Source organism: Oncorhynchus mykiss, chromosome 25 (genome assembly GCF_013265735.2).
Source record: "Oncorhynchus mykiss isolate Arlee chromosome 25, USDA_OmykA_1.1, whole genome shotgun sequence".
Classification (NCBI taxonomy): domain Eukaryota; kingdom Metazoa; phylum Chordata; class Actinopteri; order Salmoniformes; family Salmonidae; genus Oncorhynchus; species Oncorhynchus mykiss.
The window spans coordinates 43,873,317-43,896,103 of NC_048589.1; the positions used below are offsets into that span (position 1 = coordinate 43,873,317).

A 22,787-nucleotide genomic window follows, 5' to 3' on the forward strand; every position below is an offset into this window, starting at 1 on the left:
CTAGACTCGGGCCACATGACGTCGGCCGAGTTTAACTCTCAGGCGGAATCAACCCAGATCCACTGTGCTAGCTGGGATATCTACCATGATCTACATAAGCATGAATTTCATCAACAAGAAGAACAACATTACAGATAATAAACTTGATATCTCTAATATTGTATAGCTTAGGGATCGTGACAATACGTACTTTGAGGAAAATAGGACATTATCTCGACTCATATCCCGACTTTGAGAAGGGATTGTGTGATGGTTAGTTTAGCAACTGCGTGATGCAGCATGACAACATTTTATTAATTGGTCGATAATATGCTGGGTGGGGTGTTTTGTACACCAATGAGATTCCTATCTCCTTTCTGTAATATATTTGGCAACGCTGTTTCAGCTGTTATACTTGTTTTAGATTATGTTTTAAATTGCATAGATCATAAATCTCAATGTGCTGCCATATTTCTAGACTTTTCCAAGACATTCAACACCATTGAACATTCCCTACTCATTCAAAAACTGTCTGAAATGGGCCTAGACAATAAGTCTTGCAAATGGTTTAAGAGCTATCTGACAGACAGGACACAATGTGTGCATTCTGATGGTGTTGAGTCTAGTTTCCTGGATATTAGGTGTACCACAGGGGTCAGTATTGGGACCAGTTCTCTTTACTATTCATATGAATAATATTGGTCTTTGTATTAAATCCCTTGATATTTTTCTGTATGCAGATGATATGGCTATGTATGCCATAGCACTGATTGTTAATTAGGGCTAGGTGTCCCGCTAGCGCGCAATTCAAGTAAGTATTTATAATATTAAACATTCATGAACATACAAGTGTCTTATATCATTTAAAAGCTTAACTTCTTGTTAATCTAACTGTATTGTCAGATTCCAAAAAGGCTTTACGGCGAAAGCATACCATGCGATTGTCTGAGGACGGCGCCCCACATTAACATATTTTTCAACCAGCACAGGCTTCACAAAATCACAAATAGTGATAAAATAAATCACTTACCTTTGAAGATCTTCCTCTTTTGCAATCCCAAGGGTCCCAGCTACAACCTGAGTGGTTTGTTTTGTTCGATAAAATCCATCTTTATATCCCAAAAAGTAAGTTTAGTTGGCACCATTGATTTCAGTAATGCTCAACAGACAGACAAAGGAGTCCAAAAAGCAACCACGAAAATTTGTCCAAACAAGTCAAACAATGTTTTTATTTATCTATCTAAAATGTTAATAAACTAAAACACGGAAAGAAGTATGTTCAATAGGAAAGGCAAATTCATACGTGCTGCTCACACGCCAAAAGACTGATTTATTGAAATTCAGGAAACTAGACCCGAGCCCAGAGAGGTTTTAAGTTGTTGCACAGAACAAAATGTATAAGATCTGCAAAGCCTTTGTTAACTTCAGACCTTATATATATATATATATATATCCCAAAACCCCATTATTTCCCCCTTAATTTCTGCCATAGCAATGGTCAACAAACCAGAGGTAGAAAATGCTGACTCATTTCCATCTCTTAGTACTACAAGCTGGCGAGCTCTATAGGATAGAATATAATATGTAAAGAGCTGATGGTCTCATCATGGACTGTAGGGGGACCTCTAACTTTAATAATGTGAATGTCTCTACAGTCTGAACCACTAATTAGCATGATGTATTCAGATCATCAGTCCCTCCCACTTCACTGACGTGTTGAATATGGTGGAACCTGCCGTGGTCTACTGATTGTCATCTATTCATCTATGTGACACTCCTCTTGTTTTATATACATTGATACCAGACTCTTTCCAGCACTCTCACATATAACGTGATCAAACATGTTCACATTTCTCTTCTCTGTTACTGTCTCACTGCTCTGTGCTGCAGGTACAGTTTCATAATGTTTCATTTATTTAACCAGGAAAGTTAAGAACAAAATTCTTATTTACAATGAAGGACTTCTCTAGTTATAGATATTGATGTTTCCAAGCATATGTTCCTCAGTCTTGATGTATTCAGGTCTAACTGTACCTAACTCTATTGATTTCATTCTCACTGTGTCCTTACAGGTTTTGTTGAGGGGAGTGGAGTCACTCAGATACCCACCATACTCTGGAAACTGAAAGACAGTGATGCTCAGATTAACTGCAGTCACACTAAGGGAGCTACCTAATACCAGATGTACTGGTACAGACAGCTTCCAGGAGAGGGAATGAAGCAGGTAGTCTTCATTACTCCCAGTTCTCAACCTGACTATTCAGGGGAATTCAGTAAAGACAAATTCTCAGCCAGCAAGGCTGTAGCTGAGAGTGGATCTTTCACAGTGAAGAAGTTGGAGACAGGAGACAGTGGAATGTACTTCTGTGCTGTGAGTGAACACAGTGATACAGACAACAAGTACAGCTGCACAAAAACCCCAGTATTTCAACAGGATGTAATATAATATGTAAAGAGATGGTTTCATCACATACTGTAGGGGGACCTCTAACTCTAGTTCTTCTAATGTCTGATGGTCTCATCACATACTGTAGGGGGACCTCTAACTCTAGTTCTTCTAATGTCTGATGGTCTCATCACATACTGTAGGGGACTTCTAACTCTAGTTCTTCTAATGTCTGATGGTCTCATCACATACTGTAGGGGGACCTCTAACTCTAGTTATTCTAATGTCTGATGGTCTCATCACATACTGTAGGGGAACCTCTAACTCTAGTTCTTCTAATGTCTGATGGTCTCATCACATACTGTAGGGGGACCTCTAACTCTAGTTCTTCTAATGTCTGATGGTCTCATCACATACTGTAGGGGGATCTCTAACTCTAGTTCTTCTAATGTCTGATGGTCTCATCACATACTGTAGGGGGACCTCTAACTCTAGTTCTTCTAATGTCTGATGGTCTCATCACATACTGTAGGGGGACCTCTAACTCTAGTTCTTCTAATGTCTGATGGTCTCATCACATACTGTAGGGGACTTCTAACTCTAGTTCTTCTAATGTCTGATGGTCTCATCACATACTGTAGGGGGATCTCTAACTCTAGTTCTTCTAATGTCTGATGGTCTCATCACATACTGTAGGGGGACCTCTAACTCTAGTTCTTCTAATGTCTGATGGTCTCATCACATACTGTAGGGGGACCTCTAACTCTAGTTCTTCTAATGTCTGATGGTCTCATCACATACTGTAGGGGACTTCTAACTCTAGTTCTTCTAATGTCTGATGGTCTCATCACATACTGTAGGGGGATCTCTAACTCTAGTTCTTCTAATGTCTGATGGTCTCATCACATACTGTAGGGGGACCTCTAACTCTAGTTGTTCTAATGTCTGATGGTCTCATCACATACTGTAGGGGGACCTCTAACTCTAGTTCTTCTAATGTCTGATGGTCTCATCACATACTGTAGGGGGACCTCTAACTCTAGTTATTCTAATGTCTGATGGTCTCATCACATACTGTAGGGGGACCTCTAACTCTAGTTCTTCTAATGTCTGATGGTCTCATCACATACTGTAGGGGGACCTCTAACTCTAGTTCTTCTAATGTCTGATGGTCTCATCACATACTGTAGGGGGACCTCTAACTCTAGTTCTTCTAATGCCTGATGGGTTCATTGTCATGATCATGTAATCAGTCATGTTCACAGTGAGGTCCTATGAGCAAGCTTTACAGTACAGTCTTCCTGACACTCCCTCTAACACTGTCACTATCCACCACCCTGAAGGAAACAGGCTACTACAACAGCCAATCTCCTTTCACCTCAGAGCTTCATCCAGGAGGCACTCATATCACATCATCATCGTCTTCTTCAGCATGTTCATCGTCTTCATCATTATCTTTTTCTTCATCATGATGTTCAGAGTTCTGATTCACCTGGCAGCTCTACCACTCTGGGTGACAGGTATTAAATCACTTACGATGAGAAGCCTAACGATACTACGAATGTCATCAAACTGAATAAAAATATCCTTTCTCTACTTCTCTCTTCTCTCTCTCTCCTTCTCTCCCCTCTTCTCTCTCTCCCTCTCTCTCCCTCTCCTCTCTCTCCTCTCCTTTCTCTCTCTGTCCACAGGGCAGTCGTTTAGTAGCATGGTTCATCAGAAGCCCGTGGCACTAACAGAAGGTCCTGGAGGAGATGTTCAACTCACCTGCAGCCATACGATCCCTAACTACTACATGATACTATGGTACAAACAGTCAGCAGGAGACACTGCTATGAAACTCATTGGTTATGCATATACCAAGTCAATAACCATGGAGAAATCATTTGAAAAGCACTTCAATGTGAGTGGAGACGGTGGGAAAGAGGCTTATCTTCATCTAGTGAGTCTGAGAGGACCTGAACACAGTGCAGTTTATTACTGTGCAGCCAGCCAACACAGTGATGTAGCCTTCCTCCTGTTCTCTACTAAAACCCTGTCTGATGGTAATATTAGACCACGGCCCAGAACACCTGCATCTGAGGTTTGACTTTGACTCAGTGCCAATGAATAAACACATGTGGATGATGGCATAAGGTGATATCTGTCCTAGTACAGTATACCAGTATTTACAGTTTACTGTCATCACTCATTAACATGCATTATTCAATGTTACAATGTCAAATTCCATTACTCCCACCTGCATAGATGTGATTCACATGACCTTTCTCTCTCTCTCTCTCGAAGTCAGTCCAGTGTATTACTGTTCTGATCTGAAGTCAGTACAGTGTATTACTGTTCTGACCTGAAGTCAGTACAGTGCATTACTGTTCTGAAGTCAGTGCAGTGTATTACTGTTCTGATCTGAAGTCAGTCCAGTGTATTACTGTTCTGATCTGAAGTCAGTGCAGTGTATTACTGTTCTGATCTGAAGTCAGTCCAGTGTATTACTGTTCTGACCTGAAGTCAGTTCAGTGTATTACTGTTCTGATCTGAAGTCAGTGCAGTATATTACTGTTCTGATCTGAAGTCAGTCCAGTGTATTACTGTTCTGATCTGAAGTCAGTGCAGTGTATTACTGTTCTGATCTGAAGTCAGTCCAGTGTATTACTGTTCTGACCTGAAGTCAGTTCAGTGTATTACTGTTCTGATCTGAAGTCAGTGCAGTATATTACTGTTCTGATCTGAAGTCAGTCCAGTGTATTACTGTTCTGATCTGAAGTCAGTTCAGTATATTACTGTTCTGATCTGAAGTCAGTTCAGTGTATTACTGTTCTGACCTGAAGTCAACACAGTGATGTAGATCCCCTTCTCTTTTCTCCAAAAGCCCCTTCTGATCCTTTACTCCATATCTGCAGTGTACATCAACACCCAGCACACCTGCTGTCCACCGCTGTAGATGTCTGAGCACATGGAGGAAGTTGATATCAAACCTCGAGACCAAATAATGTGGTTGATGTTGTTGTCTTGAAGAAACGGTTCAGGTATTTCTTCAAATAACATCCTATTTCTAGTGTGATGACTGCAGAATCTATAACACAGATCACATCTAAAGACTAAAAAAAGACAAATCCTTTAATGATGTAGATACCGGTATGTTCCACAATACACCTTTAAGTTGAACAGGAGACCTGTAGGTGAACAAGGGATCTGCTCGAATATCAACACAAGTTCTGACGTCAAAGTGATGTCATTTCCTTCCCCTCCGGCAGCTCAGTTCAGCTCCCCTTCTCTATTGACTTATTCTCCTCTCCCCCCTATGGGCTCTGGTCTAAAGTAGTGCACTAGAAAGGGAATAGGGTGCCATTTGGGATGCTGACATACATTTGACACTCCCACTAGATGACATGACATCTCTGACTATCTGAAAACCCTTTCGCCTTCTCCATGTGACTCTTCTCTCCAGAACCATCAACATGATCAAGCTTCTCATACATGTAGCAACTCTACCACTATGGGTGACAGGTACTAAATCCCTCATGAAAGATAGATTTACTACTGAAATATATTGCTGTCAATATGCTGAGTAATACTGTATATTTCAGATGGTCTGTTTTCATCCACAGGGCTGTCACAAACAGACAAAGTTCACCAGACTCCTACTGCAAAACTAAAAGGACCTGAAGACAAAGTTAATCTCACCTGCAGCCACACTGTTTCAAATTACAACATGATACTGTGGTACCAACAGTCAGCCCAAAACACTGCTCTGAAACTCATTGGGTATGTGTGGAACACCAGTCCAACTGTGGAAGATTCCTTTAAAGGGCGTTTTGATGTCAGTGGAGATGCTGCAGCTAATAAAATGGCGTATCTACATTTTCCCAAAGTGACAGAAGCTGAAGACAGTGCAGTGTATTTCTGTGCTGCTAGTGAAGCACAGTGTTTCACTATACCCTCTCTCCTCTACAAAAACCCTCTCTGATCCTCTCATATAATACTGACTACAGCTCTATACACCTGCACCTGTCTTCAACCACTTCAACAACACTTTGCTATGAACCATTTGATATCAGACAGATGGTAATGATACTGTTATAAGTGGCTAGTTTAGATGGTTTAGGTGCACTTCCTCGGTTCTCCACCAGGAGGGAGTGTTTTTCAACACACATTTAGAAGATGCTGTATCGTGGCACTATATGGGCCCAAGTCAAAGTTAGTGCACTATATAGGGAATAGGGTGTCACTTGGGACAGTATGGGTGCCTGGACCAGGGCCTGTGGTATTGGAGGGCCCTACGGGGCCTGAGGCAGTGCCTGTGGCATGGGAGGGCCTTAGGGGTCTGAGACCGGGCCGGTGGTGTTGGAGGGCTCTAGGTGTCCTGGGCCATGGAACGTGGTATGGGAGGGACCTAGGGAGCCTGGGCCAGGGAATTTGGTGTGGGAGTGCCCTGGGGGCCAGGGAATGTGGTATGGGAGGGCCCTCATACTTTCTCTGTCCAGACATGATCAGATACAAGGGCTACATACTGTATTGAGTGACTGAGCATGGGTGAATGAGTGTGTGTGTATATGTGTATGTGAAGTGTCTCAGTATCAGTGTGTGTGGCTGAGTGGTAGAGACCTGAGGACGGCTGAGTAGTAGAGACCTGAGGATGGCTGAGTGGTGGAGACCTGAGGATGGCTGAGTAGTAGAGACCTGAGAATGGCTGAGTAGTAGAAACCTGAGGATGTCTGAGTGGTAGAGACCTGAGAATGGCTGAGTGGTAGAGACCTGAGGATGGCTGAGTAGTAGAGACCTGAGGATGGCTGAGTGGTAGAGACCTGAGGATGGCTGAGTGGTAGAGACCTGAGGATGGCTGAGTAGTAGAGACCTGAGGATGGCTGAGTGGTAGAGACCTGAGGATGGCTGAGTGGTAGAGACCTGAGGATGGCTTTGTAGTAGAATCCTGAGGATGCCTGAGTGGTAGAGACCTGAGAATGGCTGAGTAGTAGAGACCTGAGGATGGCTGAGTGGTAGAGACCTGAGGATGGCTGAGTGGTGGACACCTGAGGAAGGCTGAGTGGTAGAGACCTGAGGATGGCTGAGTGGTGGAGACCTGAGGACGGCTGAGTAGTAGAGACCTGAGGATGGCTGAGTGGTAGAGCCCTGAGGATGGCTGAGTGGTGGAGACCTGTGGATGGCTCAGTGGTAAAGCCCTGGGGATGGCTGAGTGGTGGAGACCTGAGGATGGATGAGTGGTGGAGACCTGAGGATGGCTGAGTGGTAGAGTCCTGAGGATGGCTGAGTGGTAGAGACCTGAGGATGGCTGAGTGGTGGAGACCTGAGGATGGCTGAGTGGTAGAGACCTGAGAATGGCTGAGTAGTAGAGACCTGAGGATGGCTGAGTAGTAGAGACCAGAGGATGGCTGAGTAGTAGAGACCTGAGGATGGCTGAGTGGTAGAGACCTGAGGATGGCTGAGTAGTAGAGACCTGAGTATGGCTGAGTGGTGGAGACCTGAGGATGGCTGAGTGGTAGAGACCTGAGGATGGCTGAGTGGTAGAGTCCTGAGGATGGCTGAGTGGTAGAGACCTGAGGATGGCTGAGTGGTGGAGACCTGAGGATGGCTGAGTGGTAGAGACCTGAGAATGGCTGAGTAGTAGAGACCTGAGGATGGCTGAGTAGTAGAGACCTGAGGATGGCTGAGTGGTAGGGACCTGAGGATGGCTGAGTAGTAGAGACCTGAGGATGGCTGAGTGGTAGAGACCTGAGGATGGCTGAGTAGTAGAGACCTGAGGATGGCTGAGTGATGGAGACCTGAGGATGGCTGAGTGGTAGAGACCTGAGGAAGGCTGAGTGGTAGAGACCTGAGGATGGCTGAGTGGTAGAGACCTGAGGATGGCTGAGTGGTGGAGACCTGAGGATGGCTGAGTGGTGGAGACCTGAGAATGGCTGGGAGGTGGGACAAAGGAGGTATCAGAGGCATGCTGAGTGGGACTAGGGGCTCCGCAGTAATCTAAAACAATGATAACTATCCTAAAGGACAATATTCAAGGCATATTGACATTTGAGAGAGACATAATGGGAGGCATAAAGCAATCACAGGTGTTGATTGGGAGAGCTAGCTAAGACAACAACGGGTAAGACAACAACAGCTATACGGGCTAAGACAACAACAACAGGTAAAATGGAGATGAAAGAGCAGAGAGGGTCAGTTAACTACACACAGGGCCTGAGTTTGGGGCTGGGGGCAACAGATAAACAAAAAATAAAAAAAATGGAGTACCGTGATTAATGAACAGTCCAGCAGCCATCAGCTATGTAGCCAAGTGATCATAGGGCCCAGTGAACAGCAATAGATGGAACAGGGAAGCCGCTGGGTAGTTGTTACTACCTAGCAAGCTGGGGACACAGCGTTTAAAGTTAGCAGGCCGGGGCTAGTAGAAGCGCCTGCTCTGACGTCTACTACCTAGCAAGCTGGGGACACAGCGTTTAAAGTTAGCAGTCTGGGGCTAGTAGAAGCACCTGCTCCGACGTCTACTACCTAGCAAGCTGGGGACACAGCGTTTAAAGTTAGCAGACTGGGGCTAGTAGAAGCGCCTGCTCCGACGTCTACTACCTAGCAAGCAGGGGACACAGCGTTTAAGGTTACCAGGCCGGGGCTAGTAGAAGCGCCTGCTCTGACGTCTACTACCTAGCAAGCTGGGGACACAGCGTTTAAAGTTAGCAGACTGGGGCTAGTAGAAGCGCCTGCTCCGACGTCTACTACCTAGCAAGCTGGGGACACAGCGTTTAAAGTTAGCAGACTGGGGCTAGTAGAACCGCCTATTCCGACGTCTACTACCTAGCAAGCTGGGGACACAGCGTTTAAAGTTAGCAGGCCGGGGCTAGTAGAAGCGCCTGCACCGACGTCTGGCAAAGGCCGGTTGGGGGCACTGCGGATGGAGTTACGTCGGCAGACCAGTTGTGGTGGAACGGCGGGGCTTCGTGTCGGCAAAGGGTCCAGGCCAGTTGGCGAAAGAGGTAATGTGGTTGTAGTAATTTAGTTTGCTCGCCGAGAGATACGCCTGGCTCACTGCTAACTGGTGACAACTTCAGGACAGGGGCGTTAGCCACTATAGCCTCTCGGTAGCAGCTAGCTAGCAGCGATGATCCGATGCAAAGGTCCAGAGCTTACTGCACGGATCCGGTGGACTAGTGTAGTTCATGCAGTGTTGGGGAAGAGTCCGGAAGGCATCAGCTGTGTAGCCAAGTGATCACTGAGCGGGCCGGGAGGTGGGCCACTCTTTATCACATTATCACAATACTACGTCACACCAGACCAATGTCTGCCTGCTTGAATGACAACAACTCAGATACACATTAAGACATGAAATGACCCATGGCATCGATAGGTAACCATCAATCAACTACCTCCAGATATCAGTGCTTCAAAACTCCCTCTCTGCTCTACAAAACCCTGCTTCCTGTCCCACATAGACTCCTCCTGCAGGGTTTATCACAGGTGTCTGATGTTTTAGATGTTCTCAGAAGGAGGCAGCATCCCTCTATAAGATCACTGAGATGAGTTGATGAGAAGTCACCTCTAATTCATGTGGAGTGGTTTGTCTGTCTCATTCTTTCTGTCTCCTTAACAGTGAGTCAACATGATCAGAATTCTTATCTCCATCACCATGGGTTACACAGCCTGGGCTGCAGGTATTCAGATCATTGATTTCATCAACTAATAATATCCTTATTTGATTGTTTAATTTTATGTTTCAAGTGAACATGTTTGTCTCTCTCTCTCTCTCTCTCTCTCTCTCTCTCTCTCTCTCTCTCTCTTTCTCTCTGCCTCTCTCTCTCCAGGTTCTTCTCTCAGTAACCAGGTTTACCAGAGTCCTGCATCCCTGTACAAGATCCAGGGAAAGTCGGCTAAGATGGTGTGTTCACATAGTATATCAGGCTATGATCGTGTACTCTAGTTCAAGCAATCCAACTACAGAGAATTGGTGTATTTAGGATACCTGAATGTGAAAACTGGATATCCTGAGGCTGGATTTGATATAGAAGGAGATGCTAATGCAGGTGGTACCAGCACCTTAACCATCAAACAACTAACTCCAAATAGCAGTGCTGTGTATTACTGTGCTGCTAGTTTACACAGTGCATCAGATCTCCCTCTCTGCTCTACAAAAACCTCCTCCCTGGTGTAATGCAGACTAATCACACCTGTATTAACGTCACACTGTATCTGACTCTGATTCAATGCCAAAACACTCACCGGCTGGTCTAACAGAAAGGGGAGGTTCCCTCTGATATACAGGAGACCATGATACAGTATGGTATGATATCATGTCTTTCCTGTAGGTGGAGTTACAGCTCAACTAACCCATGTGGACTCACCAGACACAGTACCACAGTAAACTATGGTGTGTAGTAAGGAGTCTGAGAGTTGAAGATCCATGTCCTTTTGAAGGTTCATCTGGACTCAGTGTTGAACTAACAATCTTTCACAGTTGGATATTTTCTACCTATTAACCTGAATCTCTTGATTATTCTTGATCTATAATTCCATATACTTCCTGAATGACTAAAGTAGTTATAACAAACAGGTCTCTCTCTCCTCTTTTGTAACAGGTGAACTGCTCTGCTCCAGCGTTCTTCAGTTTCCATCTTCAGTATTTTTTCACACACTCTCCCCAGCTACAACACCATACTGTGGTATCAGCAGGTGGAACACACTCTCCCCAGCTACAACACCATACTGTGGTATCAGCAGGTGGAACACACTCTCCCCAGCTACAACACCATACTATGGTTTCAGCAGTTGAAGCTGCTCTGATATATCTACCATGATGGGGTAAACCTAGAGACTGATAGCAGTGTCTTAGACCGCTGCCCCACTAGGGAGGCACCCTCCACAAAGTTGTTAATGTTTATCAATTGCCTTGCTAAAAGTATCAAAATACTAAAATACTACACAGGACTCTTAAAGAATTTAATTGAAATGTTAATTGTATTTTTGATCACAGAAACAATGAGAAAATATGGAAAAATAAATAATGAAATGCACGAGCACCAAGTAATACATTTGGGCCAGATTACTCTCACCGGAATCAGCCCGAGATCAATCCCCACATCCTAGCCATAAGTAATACGTGACATTACATACTTCGGGGAAAATAGACTTTCCCTAGGCATTCAACACCATTGAACATTCCCTACTCATTCAAAAACTGTCTGAAATGGGCCTGGACAATAAGTCTTGCAAATGGTTTAAGAACTATCTGACAGACAGGACACAATGTGTGTGATGGTGTTGAGTGTAGTTTCCTGGATATTAGGTGTACCACAGGGCTCAGTATTGGGACCATTTCTCTTTACTCTTCATATTAATAATATTGGTCTTTGTATTAAATCTCTCTCTCTCTCTCTCTCTCTCTCTCTCTCTCTCTCTCTCTCTCTCTCTCACTGTTCTGATCTGAAGTCAGTGCAGTGTATTACTGTTCTGACCTGAAGTCAGTGCAGTGTATTACTGTTCTGACCTGAAGTCAGTCCAGTGTATTACTGTTCTGACCTGAAGTCAGTGCAGTGTATTACTGTTCTGATCTGAAGTCAGTGCAGTGTATTACTGTTCTGACCTGAAGTCAACACAGTGATGTAGATCCCCTTCTCTCTTGTCCAAAAGCCCCTTCTGATCCTTTACTCCATATCTGCAGTGTACATCAACACCCAGCACACCTGCTGTCCACCGCTGTAGATGTCTGAGCACATGGAGGAAGTTGATATCAAACCTCGAGACCAAATAATGTGGTTGATGTTGTTGTCTTGAAGAAACGGTTCAGGTATTTCTTCAAATAACATCCTATTTCTAGTGTGATGACTGCAGAATCTATAACACAGATCACATCTAAAGACTAAAAAAAGACAAATACTTTAATGATGTAGATACCGGTATGTTCCACAATAAAGTTCTGACGTCAAAGTGATGTCATTTCCTTCCCCTCCGGCAGCTCAGTTCAGCTCCCCTTCTCTATTGACTTATTCTCCTCTCCCCCCTATGAGCTCTGGTCTAAAGTAGTGCACTAGAAAGGGAATAGGGTGCCATTTGGGATGCTGGCATACATGTGACACTCCCACTAGATGCCATGACATCTCTGACTATCTGAAAACCCTTTCTCCTTGTCCATGTGACTCTTCTCTCCAGAACCATCAACATGATCAAGCTTCTCATACATGTAGCAACTCTACCACTATGGGTGACAGGTACTAAATCCCTCATGAAAGATATATTTACTACTGAAATATATTGCTGTCAATATGCTGAGTATTACTGTATATTTCAGATGGTCTGTTTTCATCCACAGGGCTGTCACAGACAGACAAAGTTCACCAGACTCCTACTGCAATACTAAAAGGACCTGAAGACAAAGTTAATCTCACCTGCAGCCACACTGTTTCAAGTTACGACAGGATACTGTGGTACCAACAGTCAGCCCAAAACACTGCTCTGAAACTCATTGGGTATGTGAGATACACCAGTCCAACGGTGGAAGATTCCTTTAAAGGGCGTTTTGATGTCAGTGGAGATGCTGCAGCTAATAAAATGGCGTATCTACATTTTCCCAAAGTGCCAGAAGCTGAAGACAGTGCAGTGTATTTCTGTGCTGTTAGTGAAGCACAGTGTTTCACTATACCCTCTCTCCTCTACAAAAACCCTCTCTGATCCTCTCATATAATACTGACTACAGCTCTATACACCTGCACCTGTCTTCAACCACTTCAACAACACTTTGCTATGAACCATTAGATATCAGACAGATGGTAATGATACTGTTATAAGTGGCTAGTTTAGATGGTTTAGGTGCACTTCCTCAGTTCTCCACCAGGAGGGAGTGTTTCTCAACACACATTTAGAAGATTCTGTATCGTGGCACTTTATGGGCCCCGGTCAAAGTTAGTGCACTATATAGGGAATAGGGTGTCACTTGGGACATTAGGGGTGCCTGGACCAGGGCCAGTGGTATGGGCTAGGGGCCTGGGACAGGGAATGTGGTACGGGAGGGCCCTAGGGGGCCTGGGACAGGGAGTTGTACGGGAGGGCCCTAGGTGGCCTGGGACAGGGCCGGTGGTACGGGAGGGCCCTAGGGGGCCTAGGACAGGGAATGGTACGGGAGGGCCCTAGGGGGCCTGGGACAGGGCCGGTGGTACGGGAGGGCCCTAGGGGGCCTGGGACAGGGAATGGTACGGGAGGGCCCTAGGGGGCCTGGGACAGGGCCGGTGGTACGGGAGGGCCCTAGGGGGCCTGGGACAGGGCCGGTGGTACGGGAGGGCCCTAGGGGGCCTGGGACAGGGCCGGTGGTACGGGAGGGCCCTAGGGGGCCTGGGACAGGGCCGGTGGTACAGGAGGGCCCTAGGGGGCCTGGGACAGGGCCGGTGGTACGGGAGGGCCCTTGGCGGCCTGGGCCTGGTGACCCTCTGTCTCTGTATATGTAGACCATGTATCTGATTCTGTCGGGACAAAAAGTAAATAGTGTATGGCGTGTGATACATTCTCTGTCCAGACATCATCAGATACAAGGGCTACATACTGTATTGAGTGACTGAGCATGGGATACAACTCACCACTATAACTGTTCCTCTGTCTGGAGATACAACTCACCACTATAACTGTTCCTCTGTCTGGAGATACAACTCACCACTATAACTGTTCCTCTGTCTGGAGATACAACTCACCACTATAACTGTTCCTCTGGAGATACAACTCACCACTATAACTGTTCCTATGGAGATACAACTCACCACTATAACTGTTCCTCTGGAGATTCAACTCACCACTATAACTGTTCCTCTGGAGATACAACTCACCACTATAACTGTTCCTCTGGAGATACAACTCACCACTATAACTGTTCCTCTGTCTGGAGATACAACTCAACACTATAACTGTTCCTCTGGAGATACAACTCACCACTATAACTGTTCCTATGGAGATACAACTCACCACTATAACTGTTCCTCTGGAGATACAACTCACCACTATAACTGTTCCTCTGTCTGGAGATACAACTCACCACTATAACTGTTCCTCTGGAGATACAACTCACCACTAAAACTGTGCCTCTGTCTGGAGATTAAACTCACCACTATAACTGTTCCTCTGGAGATACAACTCACCACTATAACTGTTCCTCTGGAGATACAACTCACCACTATAACTGTGCCTCTGTCTGGAGATACAACTCACCACTATAACTGTTCCTCTGGAGATACTACTCACCACTACAACTGTTCCTCTGGAGATACAATTCACCACTATAACTGTTCCTCTGGAGATACAACTCACCACTATAACTGTTCCTCTGGAGATACAACTCACCACTATAACTGTTCCTCTGTCTGGAGATACAACTCACCACTATAACTGTTCCTCTGGAAATACAACTCACCTCTACAACTGTTCCTCTGGAGATACAACTCACCACTATAACTGTTCCTCTGTCTGGAGATACAACTCACCACTATAACTGTTCCTCTGTCTGGAGATACAACTCACCACTATAACTGTTCCTCTGGAGATACAACTCACCACTATAACTGTGCCTCTGTCTGGAGATACAACTCACCACTATAACTGTTCCTCTGAAGATACAACTCACCACTATAACTGTTCCTCTGTCTGGAGATACAACTCACCACTATAACTGTTCCTCTGAAGATACAACTCACCACTATAACTGTTCCTCTGTCTGGAGATACAACTCACCACTATAACTGTTCCTCTGTCTGGAGATACAACTCACCACTATAACTGTTCCTCTGGAGATACAACTCACCACTATAACTGTTCCTCTGAAGATACAACTCACCACTATAACTGTTCCTCTGTCTGAAGATACAACTCACCGCTATAACTGTTCCTCTGGAGATACAACTCACCACTATAACTGTTCCTCTGGAGATACAACTCACCACTATAACTGTTCCTCTGTCTGGAGATACAACTCAACACTATAACTGTTCCTCTGGAGATACAACTCACCACTATAACTGTTCCTATGGAGATACAACTCACCACTATAACTGTTCCTCTGGAGATACAACTCACCACTATAACTGTTCCTCTGTCTGGAGATACAACTCACCACTATAACTGTTCCTCTGGAGATACAACTCACCACTAAAACTGTGCCTCTGTCTGGAGATTAAACTCACCACTATAACTGTTCCTCTGGAGATACAACTCACCACTATAACTGTTCCTCTGGAGATACAACTCACCACTATAACTGTGCCTCTGTCTGGAGATACAACTCACCACTATAACTGTTCCTCTGGAGATACTACTCACCACTACAACTGTTCCTCTGGAGATACAATTCACCACTATAACTGTTCCTCTGGAGATACAACTCACCACTATAACTGTTCCTCTGGAGATACAACTCACCACTATAACTGTTCCTCTGTCTGGAGATACAACTCACCACTATAACTGTTCCTCTGGAAATACAACTCACCTCTACAACTGTTCCTCTGGAGATACAACTCACCACTATAACTGTTCCTCTGTCTGGAGATACAACTCACCACTATAACTGTTCCTCTGTCTGGAGATACAACTCACCACTATAACTGTTCCTCTGGAGATACAACTCACCACTATAACTGTGCCTCTGTCTGGAGATACAACTCACCACTATAACTGTTCCTCTGAAGATACAACTCACCACTATAACTGTTCCTCTGTCTGGAGATACAACTCACCACTATAACTGTTCCTCTGAAGATACAACTCACCACTATAACTGTTCCTCTGTCTGGAGATACAACTCACCACTATAACTGTTCCTCTGTCTGGAGATACAACTCACCACTATAACTGTTCCTCTGGAGATACAACTCACCACTATAACTGTTCCTCTGAAGATACAACTCACCACTATAACTGTTCCTCTGTCTGAAGATACAACTCACCGCTATAACTGTTCCTCTGGAGATACAACTCACCACTATAACTGTTCCTCTGTCTGGAGATACAACTCACCACTATAATTGTTCCTCTGGAGATACAACTCACCACTATAACTGTCCCTCTGTCTGGAGATACAACTCACCACTAGAACTGTTCCTCTGTCTGGAGATACAACTCACCACTATAACTGTTCCTCTGTCTGGAGATACAACTCACCACTAGAACTGTTCCTCTGTCTGAAGATACAACTCACCACTATAACTGTTCCTCTGTCTGGAGATACAACTCACCACTATAACTGTTCCTCTGTCTGGAGATACAACTCACCACTATAACTGTTACTCTGTCTGGACATATACAATAATTGTAAAAATATAGACCTAAAATTGGCAAGGTATAATTGACTAGAAAAACAACTTAACTTAATAAAGGGAAAATGAATAATAACTTAAAGGTATAATCCACCCAAAACCACATAGACTCCTCCTGCAGGGTTCATCTCAGGTCTCTGATGTTTTAGATGTTCTCATAAGGAGGCAGCATCCCTCTATAAGATCACTGAGATGAGTTGATGAGAAGCCACATCTAATTCACGTGGAGTGGTTTGTCTGTCTCATTCTTTCTGTCTCCTTAACAGTGAGTCAACATGATCAGAATTCTTATCTCCATCACCATGGGTTACACAGCCTGGGCTGCAGGTATTCAGATCATAGATTTCATCAACTAATAATATCCTTATTTGATTGGTTTTCATGTTTCAGGTGAATATGTTTCTCTATCTGTTGTTTCACCTCTCTCTCTTTCTCTTTGTCTCAATCTCCAGGTTCTTCTCTCAGTAACCAGGTTCACCAAACACCTGCAGCCCTGTACAAGAAACAGGGAGATTTGTTTAAGATGGAGTGTTCACATAGTATATCAACCTATAATGTCATCCTCTGGTACAAGCAATCCAACGACAGAGAATTTGTGTTTTTAGGATACATGACAGCAAAAACTGGATTTCCTGAGGCTGGATTTGATATAGAAGGAGATGCTAATGCAGGTGGTACCAGCACCTTAACCATCAATCAACTAACTCCAAATAGCAGTGCTGTGTATTACTGTGCTGCTAGTTTACACAGTGCATCAGATCTCCCTCTCTGCTCTACAAAAACCTCCTCCCTGGTGTACTGCAGACTAATCACACCTGTATTAACATCACACTGTATCTGACTCTGATTCAATGCCAAAACACTCACCAGCTGGTCTAATAGAAAGGTGACGTTCCCTCTGATATACAGGAGACCATGATACAGTATGGTATGATATCATGTCTTTCCTGTAGGTGGAGTTACAGCTCAACTAATCCATGTGGACTCACCAGACACAGTACCACAGTAAACAATGGTGTGTAGTAAGGAGTCTGAGAGTTGAAGATCCATGTCCTTTTGAAGGTTGATCTGGACTCAGTGTTGAACTAACAATCTTTCACTGTTGGATATTTTCTACATATTAACCTGAATCTCTTGATTATTCTTGATCACAGGTTATATACAATCTAAAATAATCTATAATTCCATATATTTCCTGAATGACTGCAGTAGTTATAACAAACAGGTCTCTCTCTCCTCTTCTGTAACAGGTGAACTGCTCTGTTCCAGCGTTCTTCAGTCTCCATCTTCAGTATTTCAGAGTTCTGGAGAAACTGCTGTCCTGTTCACACACTCTCCCCAGCTACAACACCATACTGTGGTATCAGCAGGTAGAACACACTCTCCCCAGCAACAACACCATACTGTGGTATCAGCAGGTGGAACACACTCTCCCCAGCTACAACACCATACTGTGGTATCAGCAGGTAGAACACACTCTCCCCAGCTACAACACCATACTGTGGTATCAGCAGGTGGAACACACTCTCCCCAGCTACAACACCATACTGTGGTATCAGCAGGTAGAACACACTCTCCCCAGCTACAACACCATACTGTGGTATCAGCAGGTGGAACACACTCTCCCCAGCTACAACACCATACTGTGGTATCAGCAGGTAGAACACACTCTCCCCAGCTACAACACCATACTGTGGTATCAGCAGGTAGAACACACTCTCCCCAGCTACAACACCATACTGTGGTATCAGCAGGTGGAACACACTCTCCCCAGCTACAACACCATACTGTGGTATCAGCAGGTGGAACACACTCTCCCCAGCTACAACACCATACTGTGGTATCAGCAGGTGGAACACACTCTCCCCAGCTACAACACCATACTGTGGTATCAGAAGGTGGAACACACTCTCCTCAGCTACAACACCATACTGTGGTATCAGCAGGTGGAACACACTCTCCCCAGCTACAACACCATACTGTGGTATCAGAAGGTGGAACACACTCTCCTCAGCTACAACACCATACTGTGGTATCAGCAGGTGGAACACACTCTCCCCAGCTACAACACCATACTGTGGTATCAGAAGGTGGAACACACTCTCCTCAGCTACAACACCATACTGTGGTATCAGCAGGTGGAACACACTCTCCCCAGCTACAACACCATACTGTGGTATCAGAAGGTGGAACACACTCTCCTCAGCTACAACACCATACTGTGGTATCAGCAGGTGGAACACACTCTCCCCAGCTACAACACCATACTGTGGTATCAGCAGGTGGAACACACTCTCCCCAGCTACAACACCATACTGTGGTATCAGAAGGTGGAACACACTCTCCTCAGCTACAACACCATACTGTGGTATCGGCAGGTGAAGCTGCTCTGATAGATCTACCATGATGGGGTAAACCTAGAGACTGATAGCAGTGTCTTAGACCGCTGCCCCGCTAGGGAGGCTCCCTCCACAAAGTTGTTAATGTTTATCAATTGCCTTGCTAAAAGTATCAAAATACTAAAATACTACACAGGACTTAAAGAATTTAATTGAAATGTTAATTGTATATTTTGATCACAGAAACAATGAGAAAATATGGAAAAATAAATAATGAAATGCACGAGCACCAAGTAATACATTTGGGCCAGATTACTCTCACTGGAATCGGCCCGAGATCAATCCCCACATCCTAGCCATAAGTAATACGTGACATTACATACTTTTGGGGAAAAATGGACTTTCCCAAGGCATTCAACACCATTGACCATTCCCTACTCATTCAAAAACTGTCTGAAATGGGCCTGGACAATAAGTCTTGCAAATGGTTTAAGAGCTATCTGACAGACAGGACACAATGTGTGTGATGGTGTTGAGTGTAGTTTCCAGGATATTAGGTGTACCACAGGGGTTAGTATTGGGACCAGTTCTCTTTACTATTCATATTAATAATATTGGTCTTTGTATTCAATCCCTCTCTCTCTCTCTCTCTCTCTCTCTCTCTCTCTCTCTCTCTCTCTCTCTCTCTCTCTCTCTCTCTCTCGCTCTCTCGCTCTCTCGCTCTCTCGCCCTCTCGCCCTCTCGCCCTCTCGCCCTCTCGCCCTCTCGCCCTCTCGCCCTCTCGCTCTCTCGCTCTCTCTCTCTCTCTCTCTCTCTCTCTCTCTCTCTCTCTCTCACTGTTCTGATCTGAAGTCAGTTCAGTGTATTACTGTTCTGACCTGAAGTCAGTGCAGTGTATTACTGTTCTGATCTGAAGTCAGTGACCAAACTCCTGGCAGACTTTATCCGAAATATTGTGCGGTAATGTAATTCTTCACTGGATCAGTCTGTAACTTTCCAAACAAACTACTGCCATCTGGTGGCCAAAATCTAAAATACACATAGACTCCTGTCAGGAAGTATGGCGTTTCTTGTGAATTTCAAAGATGATGGAAAAACATTTATTTTTGAAAACGCATGTTTTCTATCTATTCTCTTTTACCAGACATGTGTTATATTCTCCTACATTCATTTCATAGATCCTCAAACTTCAAAGTGTTTCCTTTCAAATGGGATCAAGAATGTGCATATTCTTGCTTCAGGTCCTGAGTTACAGGCAGTTAGATTTGGGTATGTAATTTTAGGAGAAAATTGAAAAAAATTGTCCGATTCTTAAGTTGTTGCAAAGAACAAAATGTATAAGATCTACAAAGCCTGTGTTAACTTCAGACCTTATATCCCAAAACCCCATTATTTTAAACCTTCATATCTCCCATAGCAATGGTCAACGAACCAGAGGTAGAACATGCAATAGAATACAATCTGTAAAGAGCTGATGGTCTCATCATGGACTGTAGGGGGACCTCTAACTTTAATAATGTGAATGTCTCTACATTCTGAACCACTAATTAGCATGATGTATTCAGATCATCAGTCCCTCCCACTTCACTGACATGTTGAATATGGTGGAACCTGCCGTGGTCTACTGATTGTCATCTATTCATCTATGTGACACTCCTCTTGTTTTATATACATTCATACCAGACTCTTTCCAGCACTCTCACATATAACGTGATCAAACATGTTCACATTTCTCTTCACTGTTACTGTCTCACTGCTCTGTGCTGCAGGTACAGTTTCATAATGTTTCATTTATTTAACCAGGAAAGTTAAGAACAAAATTGTTATTTACAATGAAGAACTACTCTAGTTATATATATTGATGTTTCCAAGCATATGTTCCTGAGTCTTGATGTATTCAGGTCTATTTGTTCCTAACTCTATTGATTTAATTCTCAATGTGTCCTTACAGGTCTTGTTGAGGGGAGTGAAGTCAATCAGACACCCACCATACTCTGGGAACTGAAAGACAGTGATGCTCAGATTAATTGCAGTCACACTAAGGGAGCTACCTACAACCAGATGTACTGGTACAGACAGCTTCCAGGAGAGGGAATGAAGCTGGTAGTTTACACAAGTAGTTACAGCGATCCAGAATATGGAGACTTCAGTAAAGACAAATATCCAACTGTTAAGGCTGTGGCTGAGAGTGGATCTTTCACAGTGAAGAAGTTGGAGGCAGGAGACAGTGGAATGTACTTCTGTGCTGTGAGTCAACACAGTGATACAGACAACAAGTACAGCTGCACAAAAACCCCAGTATTTCAACAGGATGTAACATAATATGTAAAGAGATGGTTTCATCACATACTGTAGGGGGACCTCTAACTCTAGTTGTTCTAATGTCTGATGGTCTCATCACATACTGTAGGGGGACCTCTAACTCTAGGTCTTCTAATGTCTGATGGTCTCATCACATACTGTAGGGGGTCCTCTAACTCTAGGTCTTCTAATGTCTGATGGTCTCATCACATACTGTAGGGGGAACTCTAACTCTAGTTCTTCTCATGTCTGATGGTCTCATCACATACTGTAGGGGGACCTCTAACTCTAGTTGTTCTAATGTCTGATGGTCTCATCACATACTGTAGGGGGACCTCTAACTCTAGTTCTTCTAATGTCTGATGGTCTCACCACATACTGTAGGGGGACCTCTAACTCTAGTTCTTCTAATGTCTGATGGGTTCATTGTCATGATCATGTAATCAGTCATGTTCACAGTGAGGTCCTATGAGCAAGCTTTACAGTACAGGCTTCCTGACACTCCCTCTAACACTGTCACTATCCACCACCCTGAAGGAAACATGCTACTACAACAGCCAATCTCCTTTCACCTCAGAGCTTCATCCAGGAGACACTCATATCACATCATCATCGTCTTCCTCAGCATATTCATCATCTTCATCATTATCTTTTTCTTCATCATGATGTTCAGAGTTCTGATTCACCTGGCAGCTCTACCACTCTGGGTGACAGGTATTAAATCACTTAAGATGAGAAGCCTAACGATACTACGAATGTCATCAAACTGAATAAAAATATCCTTTCTCTACTTCTCTCCCCTCTTCTCTCTCTCCCTCTCTCTCCCTCTCCTCTCTCTCCTCTCCTTTCTCTCTCTGTCCACAGGGCAGTCGTTTAGTAGCATGGTTCATCAGAGGCCTGTGGCACTAACAGAAGGTCCTGGAGGAGACGTTCAACTCACCTGCAGCCATACGATCCCTAACTACTACGTGATACTATGGTACAAACAGTCAGCAGGAGACACTGCTATGAAACTCATTGGTTTTGCATATACCAAGTCAATAACCATGGAGAAATCATTTGAAAAGCACTTCAATGTGAGCGGAGACGGTGGGAAAGAGGCTTATCTTCATCTAGTGAGTCTGAGAGGACCTGAACACAGTGCAGTTTATTACTGTGCAGCCAGCCAACACAGTGATGTAGCCTTCCTCCTGTTCTCTACTAAAACCCTGTCTGATAGAAAACTATGAGCAGTGATCACAACACCTGTATCTGAGGTTGGAGTTTGGCTCAGAGCCAATGAATACACAGATAGATTACGGCAAAAGCAAGTTGATCGTATCTGGCTTGGTACAGTATAACAGTATTTACAGTTTAGTGTCCTCACAAATTCACATAAAATATGTGGTTACAATGTCATATCCTGTTTTTTGGTGAGATGGAGTTTTGGTATTCCACTGTGACATCACCTTGCAGTAAAATTAGTTAAAAGACCAATCAGAAAGAGAGTTCTAA

At 44.2% G+C, this 22,787-nt stretch overlaps 1 protein-coding gene and 2 gene segments (V, D, J or C); all 3 read left to right on the forward strand.

Annotated features, from left to right (window-relative positions):
- Positions 1-2,155, forward strand: part of LOC118944285 — a 10,701-nt gene extending 8,546 nt beyond the window's left edge. The window contains 1 exon segment of the V gene segment in view: positions 2,052-2,155. Coding sequence covers positions 2,052-2,155 — 104 coding nt within the window.
- An 18,475-nt stretch (positions 2,156-20,630) lies between these two features.
- Positions 20,631-21,455, forward strand: LOC110505951. The segment is given in 2 exon segments: positions 20,631-20,761; positions 20,944-21,455. Coding segments are annotated over 2 exon segments (420 nt in total).
- A 222-nt stretch (positions 21,456-21,677) lies between these two features.
- LOC118944162 lies at positions 21,678-22,522 on the forward strand. Its single transcript, XM_036962335.1, has 2 exons — positions 21,678-22,007; positions 22,158-22,522. The coding sequence occupies exons 1-2, from the start codon at positions 21,743-21,745 to the stop codon at positions 22,520-22,522; spliced, it is 630 nt and encodes a 209-aa protein (XP_036818230.1). The 5' UTR covers positions 21,678-21,742.
- The last annotated feature ends 265 nt before the right edge of the window (positions 22,523-22,787 follow it).

Excerpts from the sequence above, each read along its gene's own strand:
- LOC118944162 (XM_036962335.1), top strand. The coding sequence starts at position 21,743 with ATGTTCACAGTGAGGTCCTATGAGCAAGCTTTACAGTACAGGCTTCCT. Across the intron at positions 22,008-22,157 it reads TCTACCACTCTGGGTGACAG|GGCAGTCGTTTAGTAGCATG; the intron begins GTATTAAATCAC and ends CTCTGTCCACAG.